This window comes from Trachemys scripta, chromosome 3 (assembly GCF_013100865.1).
Source record: "Trachemys scripta elegans isolate TJP31775 chromosome 3, CAS_Tse_1.0, whole genome shotgun sequence".
In the NCBI taxonomy this organism is placed as follows: Eukaryota; Metazoa; Chordata; order Testudines; family Emydidae; genus Trachemys; species Trachemys scripta.
This window is the reverse complement of record NC_048300.1, coordinates 45,257,292-45,278,835: the sequence shown is the minus strand read 5'-3', so window position 1 is coordinate 45,278,835 and position 21,544 is coordinate 45,257,292. Positions and strand designations below refer to the sequence as shown.

Genomic DNA, 21,544 nt, shown 5'->3' with positions numbered 1-21,544 from the left:
TGGTTACTAAATAGCAGTTTGCGATAGAGGATGGTTAATGGAACTTCTGTAAAGGGGAGAAAATGGAAAATATGTGTTAGCACCTTGCAGACAGAGTCTGCTAGACTTTTATACTCACATTAATTTGTTCTTCTCTATAGTGCCAGACACAGAGTGGACTAGAATAAAATGAGCATACCTATAAAGGCATATACGAAATGAACGTAAGATTGATTTAAGAGGGTGCTTCCCGTGCTTGAAATAGTTGACTGAAGGATGAAGAATAAAATAAGAATAGAGATAATTGGATGGGTCATTGTCTTGTGCTGTCCTTGGCTGCCGGGGTGTGAGATGCATTCCTTCATTATATCACTGTGATCTGCCATTGTTCATGATTTGCCATGTGTTGCCCACTATGCTGTGTCACCCATTCCTTGTATATTGTTACCCTGCCACTTTAGCCTTCTTTATAGCCGTAACCTTGACCCACTCCCTGCTGACAACATTCTTTCCTCTCATGAATTTTTACTGGGTGGAAGAGACATTGCTAGAAATTTGGCTAAAATGGCTCCAATCTTATTTTAAGCAATTTTATTTTTTTAGTATTTTCTCTGAGTAAATGCAGGATATTGTGTAGCTGCCTCAAATTAAGCAGTAAGGATATTGCTGATTTTAGAGGAAGGCAACATACTTTTAGTTCCTTTTGGCAAAGGAGTGGAATTCTAAGGAAAGCACTGTCTGAAGGTTTGAATTAGAACCTCAGATTGTACTTGCATGATATTTACAGTGTTGGAAGAATACAGGAATTTGCTGATATAAGACATTTTGCAAGGAGAAAAATTGAACTTTATTATTTGTGGCCTGATTCTTACGTTCTGCTTCACATGAGTAGATCTATTGGCTTCCATGGAACTATTTGTACAGGTAAAGACCACGCAGCGGTGGATGGTTTCAGGATAGGGCCTTGGAATGTCAGTCAGCATGCAGTTTACAGGCTCGCTTTATAGAATTGATAGTGTTGGTTAAGAAATCAATTTAAACAATGTCTATAGAATGGAATTGATAGCAACAGTTGCCTGGTGCAGCAAGTGGGAGACATTTTTCCATATAGTCTATTTTGCAATTATTATGTTAAATATTTTTGTCATGCTAATGCTAGATAGGAACTTGGAGGAAGCTAAGGCAGAGTATGCATAGGTTCAATCCTTTGTAATATGGAATAATCAAAATGACTAATTTTGAAGCTGGGTATGTGTAATTCAGTACAGTATAGATTCATTAAGGCCAGAAGGGGCCATTATACTCCTCTAATCTGACCTGCATAACACAGGCCATAGAATTTTAGCCAGTTATTTCTGCATCAGGCCCATAAATCCTGTTTGAGTTATAGCATATCTTTAACTTCTATGCTCAAACTCTGTTCACTATTTTTTTCTTTAACATCATCTTAATAAAAATTTTATATCTTTAAAAAAGATACCTAGTCTTGATGTCAAGTGATGGAGAATCTACCACATACCTCAGTAAGTTATCCCACTGGTTAATTACTCTCACTGTTAAAAAAAAAAAAAATGCACTTAATTTCTACTCTAAATTTGTCGAGATTCAGCTTCCAACCATCAGATCTTATTATATCCTTTTCTGCTAGATTAAAGAGCCATCGTCTAGCTGAAGTCTCTTCCCTCTACAGGGGATCATGTAGACCATGATCAAGTCACCTCTTAATTTTCTCTTGGATTAACAAAATAGATTGAGCTATTTTAGTCTCTCACTGTTAGGCATGTTTTCCAGACCTCAAATCATTCTTGTAGCTCTTTTCTGAACTCTTCCATTTGCCAACATCCTTTTGAAGTGTGGACACCAGAACTGGATACCATATTCCATAAGCTGGGCTGACTCTAGCGTTTTTGCCGCCCCAAGCAGCCAAAAAAAAAAAAAAAAGCCGTAATCGGCGGCAGGTCCTTCGTTCTGAGAGGGAGTGACGGCCCCTCCGCCGAATTGCCGCCGAATGGCCGGACGTGCTGCCCCCCTCTTCATTGGCCGCCTCAGGCACCTGCTCGCTAGGCTGGTGCCTGGAGCCGGCCCTGTCCATAAGAGTTTGGTAGGCCAGTTTTTCCAACATCCTCTTCTGTAGGGCTATAAATTTCTAGTTCAATAAAAGAAAAGCTTGAGAAATGAAGGGCATTTGCCACTCCGTCCCACCCAAATGAAAAAATGATACATTCACACTTTTAGTTCATCCACAGCAAAGTCATGTGTACACTACAAGTTTTAAATTGTAGTAAGGAACAAAAACCACATTTTTTCCATTTTTTAAAAAGCGAGTGTGTGAGTGCGGGGTCGGGGTGGCAGTGGTTTTGATAATATTGGAACATACCATAATTTTGAGGATATGCTGTAATTTTTATTTTCCAGTGAAGTACCACTTGTAGGGGAGAGATAGTAGTTCAGACTCCATGCCTATTCATTCTTCAGCCTTACTGTGGACACGGTCAAGAGTTTTTTGAAATGTGAAAACATCTGATAGGAATTCATCTGAGATTAACAATTCATTTTATTCAACCACCAAAGCACTATCAAATGACGGGGACTTTTGACCAGGTCAGTAGAGATCAGAAGTCGAATGGGAGACCTAGAACTGAAAAGCAACATGCCTATTACCAATACTCTGAGCCAGCCAGTCCACTCAGCTGCAGCATTTTGTTCAGGCAGGCTATTCAGAGCACATGCGTTCTCATTGTGTTTTCAGTGTACATTTTACAAGGATTTTTGGCATGTTTGTTTGATGCACATATATACAGTCAATTAGTATGTTGACTTCAGAGTCCTATAGTCTTCACTGTGCTGGCACATGGTAACAATTCGCAGGGATTTGAAGTTCAAATGAGGTCTGTCAGGTCAAAAAGGATTTTCAAAGCTTTTTAAAAAACCTCTGATTACTGTCCAGAGTAATTGGGAGCTGCAAGGGAATTCAGCATTTAAATGCTGAATCTTACTATTTAATTACCCTAGTAGTGCCTAGTTATAACAGATGATGTAAGCTTGAATTTTGCTGTGGTGTAACTGTTGAGTTGAACCTGCTTCTCCAGCATCATAATGTGGCCCAGAATCTTTTATTTGTGGAGCTGAATTATGATAGTCAGCCTGTGATGTTAAATATGGTAGGCCTGATTTTGAGTGGTAGTGAGCATCTAGTTTTCTTGTGATTGGGTCCCATGTGAAGCAAACTCCTTAGATATGTTAAGTTATTTAGAGGCAGTGGGTCAAGCTCTGCCCTCGACCACCCTGCAGCAATTCAGAGGAATTCAATGTAACTGAGGGCAGAATTTGGGCCAATTTGTCAGCCTTGGTTCTGAATTATCAGCACTGTGGATCCAAGACACATTTTTTTCAAATGTAATTAGTTGTTAAGCATGTGTCTATAATAATATGCAAATGAGAAACAGATGTGTAAACCAAGTTTTGGGCAAAAGTACAAAGGTATGTAAGTATGCACTACTTCTAGCATTGTTATGGATTGAATGCACTTTTTGGCAGCAAGTATAAAATGCTATAATGTTAACAGCAACAAAACTCAGGAAGTAAACAAAAGGAAAGGAAAGGAAATACAGAAAGAGATGAGAGTGAGGCTGAAGAAGTGTCTATTGACTTTAAAGCAGCATTGTTATCATTGTGTACCTTAATTCACCTTAAAGTGACTTATTTGGAACTGATTCACACTATTCTAACCATGTAGTTTAAAGTTAAGAGCTGAGACTGGATGGTGAGCCATAAGGAGGCTGGAAAGGCAATATCATGAAGAGTGAACTCTCTCTTGCTTTTCTTGACACCTGCGTAGTGCATACTGCCAGCTATGATAAATGGAGCAGAAACATAGACACTTACTAAGAAGATGGAGCAGAAGCTAAAGGCTGGAGAGAGAAAGATAGAAAGATGTATGCTTGATCTCACACGGAGAGAGAAACAAATGGGTATGGTAGCAAACCAAGTTGAATGATATCTTGAAGAAAGACTGTGAAGTACTGAGGTTGATGTGGCAGTGGGCCAGCAAGAAGAACAGATGGAAGGTGGGACAAACTTATAACCAGACGAGCCATTGGATAGTAACACAGCACATATTGCTGGAGACACAGAAGATGAGGTGATCTGGTGATCTTTACAGATACTATCTCTATGTGGCTCCCATTCAGATTACATAAAAGCCAGAGTACTCGTTCTTTGGTTTGGAGCACTTGTTGAAAAACTTCCTAGTTTCAAAAGAAAAATGTGCCAGGTAATGTCTAGAAAAGGGAAGGAAGAAGGTAACAAAAGGAAAGGAATTAAGCTAATTAAACAAGCCACATCGATTTTATCTTTCGGAATATTTTTCTGTATTGAAAAGATTGGATACACAATTGAAAGCTGCGCCTTTAATTTATACTTATAGTAGCTGCTCCATTTATCAGCACAAATTTCACTGACCTAAGTGGCCTTACAATGGGCATATTTTCAGAAAGTCAGATTGTCTTGAACAATTCTTTATCAGACAGCAGACAAAGGAATAACATGTTGTTTGGCATGGTGGCATAGGCAACTGAATTTTAATTTATTGCTTGTTCAGTAGGCTCTTAACCTGCTCCTAAAAATCCTGGATCCATTGACAGACCAACACATCTGATACTGACCTGATGCGGAAAATAAAAACTTACCCTGTAAACACCCCAAAGAACACAAGAAATGATGTTTTGCCTGCAGGGCTCATTAATTAGTTGAATTCTTCCTCTGGTCACGCTGAGTACTGTACTTCACAAATAATGTATGTGATGACCAACTAGAAACCACAGTGATAGGTACATTAGAAATAGAGAGAAATTATAGGTCCCGCCACCGAAATACCGCCCCGGTTGCCGCCCCCCAAATTATAGCGCCCTAGGTGACCGCCTAGGTTGCCTAATGGGTTGCGCCGGCCCTGCCTGTTGTCACCCTTGCAGCATATCAAGGCTATGCAATATTTTGTCCGGTATCACAGAACAACTGGTGGTTTAGTTCATCTACAGCAATAATGCCATTTTCGGTGGCAGGGATAATAAAGAGTGTCTGACTCTCACTAGCACGTGGAGAGCCAGAATACACCTTTTCCCCTTGCTCAAGTGTGTGAAAGGGCAACAGCATCATAGGAAGAGAAGGCAACAGTTTCTCAGGCATTCAAGTAATCAAAATTAGGGATAGCTGCAGGCAGTTCCAAAGAGAATCCAAGCAGCCCTTCTGCATTGCTCACTAATGGTGACTGCCTTATTTTGGCAGTAATAATATTTTGGGTGGGTGGGCGCATGTGTGTGCACGTGCATATGAGAGAGAGGGCATCTGTTAGTGCCCAGTACCATTACCTAGCAGTTTAAGTCAAGAATTTAAATGTTAACCTATCACCTTGAAACTGCATTATGCTGTGTAAAATGTGTACTGTGCTTTAAGACATCTACACCAGTCAAATGTGGACACCCTTCCTCTCCACCCTCCACCCCCCCCCCCCGACCCCATGTTAGAAATCTGTATATTCAAGTACATCACTGGCTAAACCTTTCCCAGAGTGGGTTCTTCGAACTCCAGACTGTGTAGACAAAATGCCTGTTCTGTTGAGCAGAAGATCTGAGGATAGGGAAAGGGAGTGGACAAAGGAGACAGATTCAGCAGGTATGTATTTGTCACAAAATGCCAGAATAAAGTCCAAATGTCTATAGAGCTGTGTGATTATAATTTTTTCTTGCAGTTTAAAGCCCTAACCTGTATTATAACAGGCTTAAGTCCTGTCATAATACATGTTTGATCTGGAGATTTCAGCTTGTACAGTTTTTGAGTCATTCTTAACTTTTAAATGAGAAGATATTAATTTTGAAGGAATTAGGTTGAAATTTTCTCAGACTGAAACAAATCTTGCACAAGTTAGCAAGACTAGCTGCTAAAGGTGCCTTAATGAAAACTAGTGCAATGTGGGAGGTTTAACACTTCTATTGAATTCGGTGTATTAAAAACAGTCAAAATGGAGCAGGGAAAGTAGCTTGGTATTGAATCTCCCCTTTAGATTCTTGGGCAACTCCTCAGTTTTCAATTCTGATGGAAATAATGCTTTAAAATCTTCAGATTTGGGAATATTTTTCTCTGAGGCTGGCATATCTTTTGAAAGTCTTGCTGGTGTTTTTGTTTTGTTTTTTAACCAGTTCATTTTTTGATAACATGTGACAGTTCAAGTTTTTGGTGTGGACAGAGGTTATGTGACTGCATTCCCCACAGGATCTTGGGGGGCTGCACTGGGAAGTGTTGAGTGTTGAATGTTAAGCTTGTTCCTTTGTATGGCTTAGAAATCTCTGTTGTCCAGAATTGTACAGATAAGGCAGACCCATTTGCTTCATTGTCAGGCAATGTAGCTGAATAGAAATGCAAATGTGACATAAGGGGTCTGTGCTGGGGAGGCTTTTGCTGCTGCCTTCTGTAGCAGTGCTCCTGGTTGTAAGAAAATTCCCACAGAATCCAGGATTTTGCTTTTCATTTTTATTAGCTACAGGTTACAGAAAAGACTCTCTGAAAGAAAACGTATCTCTTTTGCAGATGCCTTTATTTTTATGCAGTGGAACGGCTCAGTTTTAACTCCCTTATCAAGAGCTGCATGAACTGCCCAGACTAAATTGGGAGCATCTCCACACTGTTTGACAAATAGATTTTTTTGTAAACTGATTTAGCCTTTTCATTGTTTGCGTTTCATTATATTGCAGACTTCATGTCACAAAATCGGTATTCATTCAAAATAGAGAATTTAGAGATCGGACTGTAGCCAGATTAAAAAATATTGCATAGGTCAGGTCTATTAACCATAGAATAATAGCAAGTCAGTGATCCAAGGGGTAGTTCTTCAGCAGAGAAGGGCTAACATAACTGAGGTCAGGAGTCAGACCTCCGGACTTCAAATGTGGCTGTAGCCAGATTTACAAGTAAATCTACAAGGAAAACAGGAAAAGTGAAGGAACTTTGCAGTGTATGTGAAGAGAGAGGCAACCCAGCCCTTTTATCTTAAATCTCAGCTTTCTCAATGAGTGAAGAATAAAATTCGGATTTGCTTATATGCTTTACTTTATTCAGACACTCTTAACACAGTTCCTTGTTCCAAAGCATGATCCAAGAATCTAAATCAGGTTTTAGAGGATTTATTTAGAAAATATATTGAAAGACAAATGATTCTCATTTTGCTGCTTTGTAATATTGAATACAAACTGAGAGCATTTCGAACATACATGTAGTAAGTCCAAATAATACAAAAGCATATACATACTGCTCTTAACGATGCGAAAAGAGTTTAACGCCTCAAAGGCTGATAATCTGATGTGAGAGCAAGGAGTTCAATCTGAGAAAAGTTGTGATTTGTATTCAAATTATGTTTTGTTTCTAAAAGATGTTTATGCATTTCACTCTTATCTCTGACAGTACTGAAGAGATTCTTGCATCCCTGTAAACAACGGTGTCCTAATAGCTTCCCATGGAAGCCACTTCAGATTTTCCTACAATAACACCTCCTTACCATCATTCCCATGCTAATGAACCAGAGATAGTTGGGCTAGGGTGACCAGATAGCAAGTGTGAAAAATCGGGATGGGAGTGGAGGGGTTTTAGGCACCTATATAAGACAAAGTCCTTAATATCGGGAGGCTGCCTATAAAATCAGGACATCTGTTCGCCCAAGTTGGGACCAAACTTGTGAAGTGCTGAGCCATCTCTTTGAGCCATTGACAGCAATGGGAGTTAAGGAGCCCAGCACATTAGGAGAAACTCAGTATTTCTCAGGACAGCATTATTTGAACTCAGGGGAAGAGTCATCACTTCTGTTTTTGACTGGGTTGTCTGTATAATTGAAGATCGTGATGAAATTTATTTGTTACCAGTGTAATATCTGATACATTCTCTATCTAGGGACTATATCCTGCAAAATAGTAGAGGTCTGTAACCTGTAACCTCAAAATTGTAACTTAGAGGTTTATTCCTGAAGGCTTTACTCAGGCAAAAATACCAGTGAAGCCAATGTGAGTTTTGGCTGAGAAAGACCTAAAAGCTCAGGTTCTAAGAGGGAAAAATGTATTGTATATTGAACACATTAGTATGTTGACATGATTTTGAGGTCAGTTGGCTTGGATGTTCTAGGTGGAGAAAGCTGGACTTTGTGGCAAAGTTAATAAAGTGGCTCCGAGGTAGCCTCAGAAGTTGAACCTTTAATTTTCTGTGTCCCATGTCTTGCTTCCACACTTGTTCACATTTATCTTTTTGTGCACAAAAAACTTGGATGACCATATGGAGATGGTCAGGTTTGAGTATATAATGTGTATATATACACATGCATGCAATATAATTGATAGGACCCAATTTTCAATGCTAAGCGCAATAGAAGGGCACTGATTTGTAAGTGCATATGTGGCATTTTGCAGTAGCATATATACATTCATTTTGCAGTTGCGCACTCATTGGGCCTCCTTTAAAAATGTGGCACTATCACTTTCATTGCTTTATTTACTATTCTAGTATTTAATAAAAATAATTCATTGTTTTTTCTGTTCAGGCACGAAATATCAATTCTGTCAATGTAGCAGAGTTTAACCAAATCCCTGGGAAATGCAAAGGCTAAAAAAGGTGATAGAACTGGTGAGACGTGAAGACTAGTTTCAGAAACCTAGTTTTGCTTATCTGTAAAGAAGGAAACCTCGAAATCTATCTAAATTTGCAGGCACATGAATTAAGTTGGATAATGGTAAGCATAATGTTTACATCTCATAGAGCTAAATTTATTTATTGAGATTGAATAATTGAATAGGACTAACTGCCTGATCAATAGAAATGAGGCTGGTAGTGGGACAGGAACGCAGGCAATAATGGAAAGCTCCAGCCACAAAAATATCACATTAGGACTATATTGTCTCATTGAATCTTCTTTGCTAATACAGGTAGAAAAAATGTGAATGTTTTCATTGCATTAGCCACAACAAATAAAGGCAAGAATCACTGTATTTAACAACATGATTCTAATACATTGTAGTCAAAAAGTGTTGAAGTGGTCAAATAAAATGAAATTGTATAAGCACATTAGTGACTGCAGAAATGCTATACGGCATTAGTGCCTAGTGCTACCTGGTACATTTTTTGAATGAGTTATCGTGCACTTTTCAGCCATGAGTATGTGGCAAATTCTTTTGGGTGTGGAGAACAGCATCTCACCTGAGCTCAAATGTGTTCTCTCAGGACTTTCTTTAACCTCATCCAAGTTCCAATGTTCAGGTGGGCTGGGCTGCAAGACTTGGGGTAAGTGTAATCAGTGGTGAAACACGATTTTCTTTAGACCTACTCAAACCAATTCCCCATCTGGAACCTGCATGTTCATAACTCACTTTAAAAACAACAACAACAACAACAACAAAAGTTTTTGTATTACATTCAAGGGGAAAAGCACAAGAACCCCACAGAGACTTTGTGTATGTATGTACCTGTGTGTTCTCAAAATTCATTTGGCTGGCAGCCTGGACAATGTCAGTGTTTTACATTTCAGATGTTAAGGGCCCAGTCCACGTTCAAGTAGTCCCACTAAAATCAATATGAGGGTTCAAATAAATAAGGACTAGTTGCATGACTTAAAGCTTTGCTGGGTCAGGCCTTAATAATGGGCCGTCATTATTTATTAAATGTTGTCATTTTAATATTTAGGATTCCAATTTAGAGAAGGGAAAAATAATCTAATATTCCCCCACCCCACCACCAATACCAGTGAAAATTCTCTTTGATTTGTTTAGCTTTCTATCTCAAGAAGTATTCCAAAACTGATTAAACTTACCCCAAATTCTTCCATCTCAATTGAACATCAGAGTTAAAATGGAGAATATCACCTAACTTCTAAATTGGTGACATACTTCCATGTGAAATTTGCATTCTTTCTTAATAATAGTAAATAACAAAAGTACAATGTCCATGTGGACAGTCCCTGGGGTGGGAGGACAGTCTCCCATTTTTCAGTATGCATGGTAGGTGCTTTTTTTCTTGTCAATATTTACTGTGGCTAAAGGTTGAAAGTTTAGTATAGTGTTCTGTGCATCCTTAAAAAGTGCAAGCACTTTAAACTATTGTTTTAGAAATGTGCATTTGATGTCAGGAGAGAGCACGCAGAGATGACCTTGGTGTAAGTGATGGTTCCAGTCATCTAGTGTACAGACAAAAGATTTCTGAGGCTATGTTACTTGGCAGTTCAACATGATCTGGCTGTTTGTTCTTCTCATGTTCCCTGATTAACAAAGGAGAGAGAACACGAATGTAGTAAAAGTGCTGCATAGATATAAGATGTACAGTAGGACCACTACCGTTGTGGGAGGACTGGATAATATACAGTGAGTGATAGAAACTGAGAGTGGTAGGAGGGTGAAATTTGTTTCACTTTGTTCCATGTGACTTGGGTTTATTGGGAAGGGGGGTAACATTTTTGTATGCAGTCAGAGAGCGTGTTCCGTAAATCTCTTCAGTTGCCCGTTCCCTGGGTGTCGCAATAGATTAAGTCGCTGTGTGATGATATGACACCGCCATCACTCGTCTTCCTGGGATATTGCTGGAGGCAACAACAAACCTGTGTCTTTGGCACATGTGAAGGAATTTAGAGCTTGAGGGGTTAAATTACACAGGCTCCCCTGTGGATCAGCTTATGCTTGGACAGTAATAATAGCAATAACATTAATAATAAAAATGCCAGAGCAAAGGGAGTAGAGGGGGAGTAGGGGGAGAAAGAGAAAGAAGAGTGATGGAAGACGGGCTGGGATAGTCAGGATAAAAACAAACTGCAGATAATGTGTTTTTGTATGGCAGGTGTATCGGCCAGAAGTCAAATTTCATAGGGCGCCTGCAACGTGCACATGCACAAACACATATTACAATAGCTTTGAGGATAGCTAGTGGCTTTTGTGTGTGTGTGTGTCTGTGCTGTCGCTTCAAGCCATGATATCCTAGGGCAGTGTAACAAGCAATTCATGTCAGCTCACGGTAAAGATTATTGGTGTTTTCACTGGGGAAATATTTGCACTCCATCTTCTTCTTTTCTATTTTTAGCTCCTTGAGCTTCCAGTCAGGTAGGAAGACAAGCCAAAAAAAAAAAAAAAAAAAAAAAGATGCTGCCGACCCATCAGCTCTTGTACCTCAATTAGTCAGAACTAAAACCCTAATCTCACTTAGGAATGGCTGTTGATGTTAAGTTTTTCTTCTCTGCCGTCTTGTTTTGTGGGATCCTATATTTCATGCAGGTTGTGGAGGCGAAAGAAAGACTGAGAATTAAATGTTTTTGTTTTTTTGTTCTGTTGGCAAACAAACCTTTTTTGTGGAAAAATGTTTTCTCAAATATAAGACCTTTGAAAAATAAAAGGTAATTCAAAAGCAGAATAATGTGGACCCTTCTATTTTATTTCTGTGTGGAAATGCCAGTGTCACAATAAGGAACAGCAATTCATTGCTTTGGAAAAAAAGAAATATGAATTTGTGCTCTTTCAGATTTATTGTTTATCATAATCATCTTTCTAGTGAAAAGGGCTAATTTACTCTTTCTATAGGAATATTTTAAGTGTGATTATCATAATACCACAGCTGCTGAAAAGGTCTAAAATAGGACATTGACCTTGAATGTGTTTCTGCATTTAGCATTTGGTGCTTAACATTCAGGAAACAATATAACTGCAACTCATTTATTAACGTGTAATCTCAAAATGTTAACTCTTGCTCTGTAAATACATGCCATAAGGATTGTTGAAAGCTTGCAGTATCCCATGAAGTACATGTGGTATTTTATCAGTGTAAATATGTATAAGATTTTCAAGATTTCTGCTGGGAATACTCAATAACTAAAGTAAGTTTTCCCTTTGGTACTGCACTAGTTTATGATTTAATTTTTACAGACATTCCACCAGTCATATTATTAGCTTCACAAAATGAAAGTGAAATAATCCTGTATTAATTAAACAGAGCAACTGAATTCCCTCAGTCATCTTATCCTTGGCTGTCTGAGACAGTAACGCACTTCTGCTTCTCTGAAGAAACTTACACTAGGATAAGAGCTTGGTGTAATCGAAAAATATCAATATTGGCGCGGATGCTCCATTTATCTCTAATGAGAATAGACTTTTTTTGGATGTCATGCAATGGGTGGGCACTTTTTTTGGCTTTGTTCAGTAGAACGGTTTTCACTTATAGGAGTATGAAAGGGTTCTATTCTGTATCAGGGAAGGCAGTCATTTAAATATCAATGCCCATGTCCTTGAAAATAAAAGAAATAGAAAATATGCCGTGTTTTATTAAGATCCGGTGACTTGAATGTACTTTGGTAATATGGCAAAGTGATTGCTGTGATTTCTTAAAGAAGAAATTTTATCTGCTAAAGTTTAAAAAAATAACCAACCAACCCTCAGCTTTGTGTATAGGACAATTCCTGGTCTATGGTGAAGTTCTAAAGCACATTTTGAGATAGTGTTGGGGTTTTTTTGGTCTAAGATCAAAGCAAGGAGTGATTAATGCTAAATACAGATTGAAGTAGCAGATGGTTCTAAAGTAATTACCTGCTACCCGTTGCCCAACTATATACAAACGTGAACAAAGTTTGCAACTTTTTTAGCACAAAGGATTTTTTTCAACATTAACAGTGTGTCCAGAGATGCACTGTGTGCCTTCTAAGAAAGAGCACAAAAGGCAAAACTCCAAAATCAAAACCAATTATGTGTCTAAGACAGCAGCAGATCGGTTTTAATGCTGGGCATTCAGTAGCATAACACAAATGTGTTTTTCTTTGACAGTAGCTCGCCCAGTTACTTTGCAGAGCGGCAAAGAGGGAATAACAAATACACACTACTTTTGGTCCTCTCATAGTTCATTTCAACCAACCAGTGATATTTCAACATTTAATTCAAACTTTATTGAAAATATGATAGATTTTGCTGAGGTGGGGAACATCCTTCTTAACTAGAATAGGTTCAGAAAGAATATTTGTTTTAAAATAAATAATCTCGGGGCCGGTGCTTGAATTTTTGATGTTTTTGTCCCTTCCCAACTGTCTTTTCCCTCATTGCTCTTTTAAGTAAATATAATGCACTTGGCACGACATGCTGTGCTGCTTCTGTAAAGTGCCACTGAATCTTTACTTCTTCGGTTGCCTTGAGGTAGCTGTGGTTAAGGAATCTGGCTGCTTGGGTGCCTTGAAATGTCGATTGCTTTTAAGTGTGAAGACGCTTAAAGATGTACTAGGGATAATTATATGCGCAGAGAGATGTGGAGATGCAGACACTGCACAGTAATTCTCATTGACTGGTGCAGACACTCATGACAGTTCCTCCCCCCTCCTTCTCTTTGATTCCATTTCTACTGTGTTTTGTATACTCCTTGTGGTAAGATTTTGCACTGTAGATTTTGATAAGTTAGTTTCAGACGCGTGTGTGTGTACATGCGGGCTTGTTTTTAATCCATACCCTCTGCTGAAATTTTGTAAACCAGTGGCTGCCTTGATTGTATTCCTCCCCCCCAGTGCTTTTTATTCACTTCAAATGTTGTGCAAGAAAGTTTACTGAGAAAACTTAACTACACACTTGCCTCCGTTATCTGCTGTAGTAGCCTTTCATTTTTTTTAGCTGAACAGTAACTGGGGAAACCGAAGTTCAAGAATGTAGTTGGAATTCCAGACCCTGACCTGGTGGAGGTGGCACTTTCAGTCCCAGGGGAGGAAGCTAGCTGCTTTGTTTATCAACACGTAAAGTATAGCAGCACTGTGTTTCTGGTCATCTAAGGAGCAGCACAGCAGTGAAGGCAGCTGCTTGCCTGGATGAAAGATGGTTGGTGGAAAGGTAGTGATGGTTAATAGGGGGAGAGAAAGATTGGATAGGGAGGGAAAGCAAAGGGGTAGTGGAAACTATATGAACATGAAAAGGATGGAAGACAGACCACAAGAGAAGGCATAGACTGTCAGATTTTCAGCTGCTGAGTATAAATATACAGTCTAAAAGATAATGAACAAAAGTAAACATGAGGTAAATTTTGGTCTGATAAGGTTTAAGATGGCTTAATAATCATATTTCAAATGATATATGTTCCAGTAAAGATGATGATACTGTACTTTAAAAATGACTTGTATCAAATTACTCATATATATAGATCCTTCATGGATTATTTTTTAATAATAAAACACACACAGGTACAGGGTCTGAAGGAATTTCAAATCCAAATGCCAGTATAGTTAGAAAATAGCTACTTTATAGTGAGTGTATATGTATATTCAAAGTTCTACATTTAAACTAAAGACATTTATTGGTTTATATGTTGTTGGAGATGTGCATGAATAAACCAGTTAGTGGGATTTGGACTTTGGATTTATATGGAAATCAAAATTCCTATAGCATAGAATAAATATTTAATTTTCAAGTGCTGATTTGGTTCCCACAGCCACAGCATTTCTTTTATCAAAGTGCTTTTTTAAGAAGGGGTTTTAATGCCGTAAAATGATATTCCTCTTGTTTTAAGATTTGATCAAAACTAATCTTTTTTTGTCTGTATGGTGTGTCTGCAGAATGCTTGGGCTTTACTCTACATCTCAGAGCTCTTTTAATTCACTGCTCACAACTGAATTTACATCTTAATTACAGAGTTCACATTTAACAATATAGACAGCATAATGCTACTGGTAATTAAGCTTTTACTACCTGCTTTTATACAGTAGTGAGAGCCATAGTTTTGCTGTGTGAAGTCTGATCCTTAAACTTGCATGTATTTTATGCCGCATATGTAAGGAGCAGGCCCATCCTTTACATCTGGTTAAATACATTACACTGGAAATCACTCTCCGTCACAAAGAGCTTCAAACACATCTATTGCATTTATATATTTTAGACTTAATTTCTGGGGTTTCTTTCCCCCAAAAGCTGTGTAATAGATTTGAAGGGGACATTTGTGTTCCCATTTGTGAATGGTATTAATGCATTCTGAGGGTGTGCACTGGTTTGTTTTGATCTTAAAGGTTGTCATTTGCATCATGTAGAACCCCAGTCACAAAAGATTTGTGCACACTAGAGCTGAATTATAAAAAATTGTGGGTTCTCCACTCTTAAGAAGGTAGCAGTCATCTCCTTGTCATAAAGAGCTGGTATTTATTTCCACTGCAGGCTGGTAGAAAAAAAATCTTTCTCTGAAACCAGAAAATAAGTATATTTTAGCTGTAATGTTAATAATAAACTGTAGCTTTTGAGGGAAATTTTTCATTTCTCCATTTTTCAGCTGCTCCTTTTAAAATTTGTATTTTCAGTGTAAACAATGTCTGATTTTGTGTATGATCACTTGTTTAAATTGGTTTATTCAGTGAGTTTTCTTTATGAGGTGGATGACTATGACTTATAAAAGCAAGTGGTTTGGAGCTATTAGGTTCAAAGATGATTATGTAGGCAATGGCATATATACAAGTAATGGGTTTGATATATTTACTTTCCTTCCAGTTTGGTAAAATTTGCTTTAAAAATAAATTAAAAACCTGCAGAGGTACGTATGCAGACCTACCACAATGCAGTCTGATCTTGTTAAAATGAAACAGGCTGAGTTTAGTCCATTATAATCCCTGCTCAGTTACAAAAGAAATTGATCAGTGCAGGAGCTTTTCTTTCTGTTTATGAACAACATCTAAATGTTTTGCATTTGTGGCTAAAGTGTTAAATATGCCCATATTAACATGTATCTACTATAGGTATATGTACACGTATGTGTTCTCAACAATGTGTGCACCTGTGCTGTTAAAACAGATGCATTTTTAAAATGTAGTTTTTCTGTCAAGTCTGTACTGAATGAGATTTTCAGTTCTAAATATATATATAAAATTGACAACAAAACTTACAGTTAAAAGTTCAATTACCCAGAATCTTTAGAACAATTAATTTTGAGTTTAGGTGCTCAGTATGTACCAGAAAAATTAGAAGATAAAAAATAATTTATGCATGGGAAAAAAAGCAAAAGCACTTAAACCCTCTCCCCCCCCCCAGCAATCCCCTCCTCCCCCAACAACAACAATGGAATAAACAGACAATGGCAGCACAAACTTAGTTCTCTACCTTATGATGAATTCTTCACAACATTAACTGAGAGTCTGCATGTATTTCTTCCATTCAAGGTACCTGGCTAACAGTGTTTTAAGTTACAGAAAACATCTAGTGCCTAGAGAGTTATGCTAATTAGTTTTTCTTTGTAGCCCCTTAGAAAATATTGGTAGCATTTAAATTTCTTTTTATTAACTCCCTACTCTGTTTTTCAGTCTTTCAGTTTCTCCACCCCTCTCTACCTGCCTGGCTCTTCTCAATCTGTGCAGCCTCTGTTCTGCTCACATCTGATTGGCTAATGTGCTACCAATCCAGTATCTGTCTGGGCCAGTGGGACTGCATATGTAAAGCCCTACTTCATATTAATAAGCTCCAATCGGGGCTTTAAGTCCTTGATTAGGAGAGTGTGAGAGCTTTTGGTCCCAACTGGCTGTGCCTATAGGCTTGTCACCAGGAGAACATTTGTGTTAATTGCACTGTGCTCTGTCAAGGAAACTTTGATTTATTGCTGGGGTGCACAAATAATGGTTGCCGAGCGCACATGGATTCGGTAGAACTTTGCCTTCCTGAATCTTTTTCCCTTCACTACGAAGAAGAGTAGGTACCTTTCTTCCTTTCCTTTTTTGTTCTTTTTTTTAAATGAAAAAATGTAAACATTGATTCAGGTAGTGCTCTGTGGCTTCTGTGTGCATGAATGGTCGTTTGTGTCTGTCTTGTCTTTTTTGTGCTGAGGGTGATCTGCTAATTCAGTAAGTGGAGAATTGTTCTCTGACTACAATGTTACCTTTGAGTCAAAGCCCTGTGACTGTCAGTAAAACAGCTGTGTGACAGTCACTTCTTATTCAGGTACTAATAATAGGCACTTGGCACAAATGCTTAGTGAATTGTTAAAATATGCCTTGAAGTAGGACACATTTTCCCAGGGAAACAAAGGTTTAAAAATAATATATTATGAAAATGATTTATATTAGTGCCTCTCGTGTATTTTCAATATGACAGATATTTTGGTCTCCCTGTCATTTCTGTCTATGCAGAGTTAGCAGGGAAAATAACAGAACTGTTAATACCTCTTTAAGGATGAATATTCACAACTAACCTTCCACAATTCAGGTCTAAAATACTGTTCAACCAGCACTTCACTGACATATCAGTCTATTTAGTAACAAGGAAATTGTGTGCCTTTTAATAAAGGAGAAGAAAATACTGAGGAAGAAAAGAACCAAACTGGTTTTTAATGTTTTGTACTTTAATAGAGAACTGGTGGAACGAAGTACATTTGTTCCAACTAGCCTGTAGTCTGTTTTGTTTTATTTTGTTGCTTTTCCCCCCGAAAAAGACATACTTTTTAATGTATTTATATATATTTGTAATTTATTGTCTATATATGAGAGAGAGAGAGAGAGAGAGAGAGAGAGAATTGTTTCATCTGTACCTATTGCATCCGAAGAAGTGAGGTTTTTACTCACGAAAGCTTATGCCCAAATAAATCTGTTAGTCTTTAAGGTGCCACCAGACTCCTTGTTGTATCTGTACCTATTAACTACCTAGTTTTGTATACATTCAGGTATACATACTTGGATTCTCTGAGATAAAAAGCAGAAAACCCAAACAAAATCCAGCATTCTAGTGCTGATGAGTAGCTTATAAACTTGATTTCAACGTATACTCAGGATTAAATATTAGTATATCACGGGAGCTGTCATTGATTCATTTTTCTTTATGTCAAGCTAGTTATTTTGCTGTGCTTTCATATTACGCTAGCAATGAATGTTTTAATACTGAAGAAAAAACGCTAATAGTAAATATAGCCCTAGATATACTGTGTGGGAAGGCTGTATAGAGAGGTGACAATGTATTATAGGTAGATGCCCACTAGCTGTCCTTAGTGTCTGCATATTGCATTGCTATTTGTAATTAAGCCAGAGATGGAAAGTGACTTACAGTGACTGTATGTTGGTGATATAACATAGGAACTAAAGAGAACAGCAGTAAATAGACTTGCCAATGGGAAAACAGTTTGAGGTGAGAGAGGGAAGAACCCCCTATAAAACTGCAGAGGTAAATAAATGAAAATAAGCAAAGGTAGGATGCCCACTAAGATATGGTTTATAGGTCAGTGCTCAGTGAGCTGCTGTATAGTGCAAGAATGCAATGGCCATAGCTTTCACTTCACAGTTTTAAATTTTCTGTAGAAAATAATTAAAAAAAAAATTAAAGATAGGAAGAGGTTCTTTTTTAAAGGAGCTTTCCTGAATTTACCTTCTTACAGCTAATTTGAATGATTAGTTTAGATAAGCCTCTTAAAGTAGATGCATTTAAATGAAATCAGGGCACATGTCTTTTTGGCTCTGCTGCAAGATTTAAACTAATTCTTTTTCCCCCCCTTTGGCTCAACTAAAAGTCTTCTTAAAACAATCCAATTTACTCTCCGGATGTAGGGTATGATGGGTGTGTGGTTGAGTGGACAGACAGAAATATCTAATGCTCAGAAACACATCTGTCTCTGTCTCAATTAATAAACCCCAGAACTATCAATATTCATAGTAGTTGTATTTTGACTGCATGCTGTCATGTGCACATGCACAGGAAACCACAGAGAAAGCTATACAGATGAAATAAACATCTCTACAAGTGGACAGTTTCTACAGTAATTATTGGGTAGAGGAGGATCCATGCTAAAAATTGACAAAACATTTTGGGAGTGCACAGACATCTGTCTGACCATCACTAGGTATGCTTTGATTTTAAGACAGAGCATGTTAAAGAATGCAATAACTTAAAGCCATCTGCAACCTTGGTTTTTGCTTTTCAGCAGTAATAATAATAATAATAATAGTTAATACCCTAACAGATGCAATAAATATATCTGCTCATTTTGACATATGTGTCAGTTTAATCATTCTAAATGAATCATTGTGTTCATAACATGAAATCTCCTACAACCTCTGATTAAAATGTAACATTGACTACAGGATTATAGAGCGGACTTAATTTTACTGACTGTTTTAACAGTTGTCACAGCTGTTGGAAGAAGGAAAGGCAATTGAAACACTCCAAAGAAGGGGAGGAGGGGGAGGAACTAGTTTAGTACATTTAAACATGATCTCTGAGTGCCAAACATAGAAAACTGAATAGATTTGTGACTCCAGATAGCTTCTGTGCACTGTACATTTGCCCTTTGTGGCTCACTCTATCTGTTTCATGAATTTGAACCCCTCGACCCCTTCTCTACTTCCCCCATTCAAAAATATGCAAAAGAATTTAATTGAAAATTAACAAATGTGGCTGTTACAGTGTTGCATGGATTTTTATTTGATTCTACAGTATGAGAAATAAAATGCACAGATTATGAGCAGTAAGATAAGTGTAATTTAGATAATGAAAGTGGATCTAGTCTGGAGTCACAGTAAAAAAATATTTTTAATATGATGATAGCCAGTGTACATATTTCATATTATTTTTATAAACTGTATCATGTTTCAATCTGGGAATGGTTTGTGTGTTTACTTATATAATATATAGTGTGTGTGTGTGTGTGTGTGTGTGTGTGTGTGTGTGTGTGTAATATATATCTGAGAGAGAGTTTGTCTTAGTTTCATTCTTCCCCTATCAAAAATTTTTGATATAGCTCTTATTTCCAAAGAATTTGATCTGGAAATACCTGCAATTTGTGAAGGTGGGGGAAGGGTGGACTATAGAACATTTCTTCATCAATTAGTGGGAAATGACAACCGACTTCACTCTACAGTTACTTTCCTCAAGGTGGAGGTTTTTAATCTCGCATATTAGAGTCGTTAGTTATCTTAACCTTTTTAAAAAATAAAGCAAGCAGTTAGAGTTCAAGTCCAAAAACTATAGGGTCTCAGCTGCCATACCATGCACACAATGGAGAACCAAGCTTTCTGGTATGAAGTAAACCCAAAAGTGTGTCTGAATGAATAGATTCCTTTTGTGTTCTCCCCTTGGACAGCAAATGGGCCTTCTTCCATGTTTCCTTTTTTGTTTTTGCTTTTAAGTTTTGTTTTTTGTTTTTCATAGACTTCTTTGGCAAGTTTTCAAATCCTGCGGAAAGTGTAAAGGGCTTGTTCTGAAATGGCTCTTTGACAGCTTTCCATTTACTGGGGCTGGCCTCTCTTTTAGTGATGGTTGCTCATTTTAATGTGTTTATGGTTGTGCTCTTTTATTTACTGAGTCTGGTGCGTTGCAGTGGTAATTAACCCATGTTATTAGCAAAGCCCTTGTGGATATCCATTAATTCTCTTGAATGGCTGATAATTTTCTCCACTGTTTTTTTTTTTCCTTTTCCATGGCATGCTGTCCTTTTTTTGAAGAGGTCCTCTGTTTTAAGACCTTTTATAGATTTATTTAACTAAAGTCTCGACATATAGAAGGCACTGTACCTATAATTCTACACTAAGGAATACCTCCACTCTTGGCAAACTGTTTTCAAAGATGCTAATGGGAATGGAAGCAATAGAGAGAAGCGACAGGAATTATTTATTTAATTATTATTTTCAAAAACACATGCAAAAAACCAGGAATAGGACTAGTCTGAGCCTTTACTTCCTGGAGCTGCGCTGGACTGTTGTGACAGTTCAGGTGTTGGTTTTGTTGTTTTAATCAGATTTCAACTTAGCTAATAGCACTTTGGGCATTTAAAAGAAAATATTGAGCCAGCAGAAAAACACTTGTGCTTGCACTGCTGAGAAAAGATAAGGACTGCCTCATTAGCCAAGCCCTACTTTTGCAATTAATTTCAAATACATGGTGCTATTCATCAAATACAGAAGGTAACTTGTCTATGATTATATTTAACAATACTTGAAGCATACTTTGCTGAGAGTATCTAGAGCTATAGTATGCCCACATTTCTTAAAGCTATATAAGCCAATATTGTATAGCAATGTCACAGATTATACAGTGAAAATATGATATTAAATCCTAATTATTTTTCAACAGGGTGATTAAATATGATAGTCATTTTACTGAATATTTGTAAAGGATAATGACCCTTGACATTTGGGGTGCTGTTTTTGCCCCATTGCAAGTATAAGTAAGAATGAACTTATTAGCACCCTTCAAACAAATGGCCCCAATTATTAATAAGTTTTGCTAATATTATATCAGTCATTACAATGCTTAAGATAGAGATAATACATTTAGAAAGAGCTCTTGGTCAGTGTCCCTACTGAAGTTGAAAGTAAGCTCTGTCATGAGATAAGCTTTGCTATGAATTCGTGCCTCATAGCAAATTCATGGAGGAAAGAAACAATAAAATGTTGATATGTTACAAGTGCATATGAGCCTCATGCTAGCGAGCTCTCTGGAGGAAATCTGTGATTATGCTGGGCCAGTTTGTTCAGTTTTTATCTCTTTTACATCCACTAGTCTTGAATTAAATTGTCATTGTCCTAAAGCACATGAGAGAAAAATGAATTGCACTTCTCGACATGCTCTGACAGTGAAATATTTAG

At 37.6% G+C, this 21,544-nt stretch overlaps 1 protein-coding gene across 8 annotated transcripts in view; it reads left to right on the top strand.

Annotated features, from left to right (window-relative positions):
• The window catches only part of ESRRG (estrogen related receptor gamma), a 468,749-nt gene that overhangs the window by 254,820 nt on the left and 192,385 nt on the right, over positions 1-21,544 (top strand). The window contains exon 1 of one of the 8 annotated variants that reach the window (XM_034764598.1): positions 13,823-13,841. The exons of 5 other annotated variants lie outside the window; for them this stretch is intronic. Coding sequence is in view for 1 of the 3 variants with exons in the window: in XM_034764590.1 (XP_034620481.1) it covers positions 16,612-16,667 (56 nt within the window). In the remaining 2 variants the exon portion in view is untranslated. Of the gene's footprint in view, positions 1-13,822; positions 13,842-16,464; positions 16,672-21,544 lie in introns of those variants that run through there. 2 more of the 8 variants (XM_034764590.1, XM_034764594.1) reach the window with 2 other exon arrangements.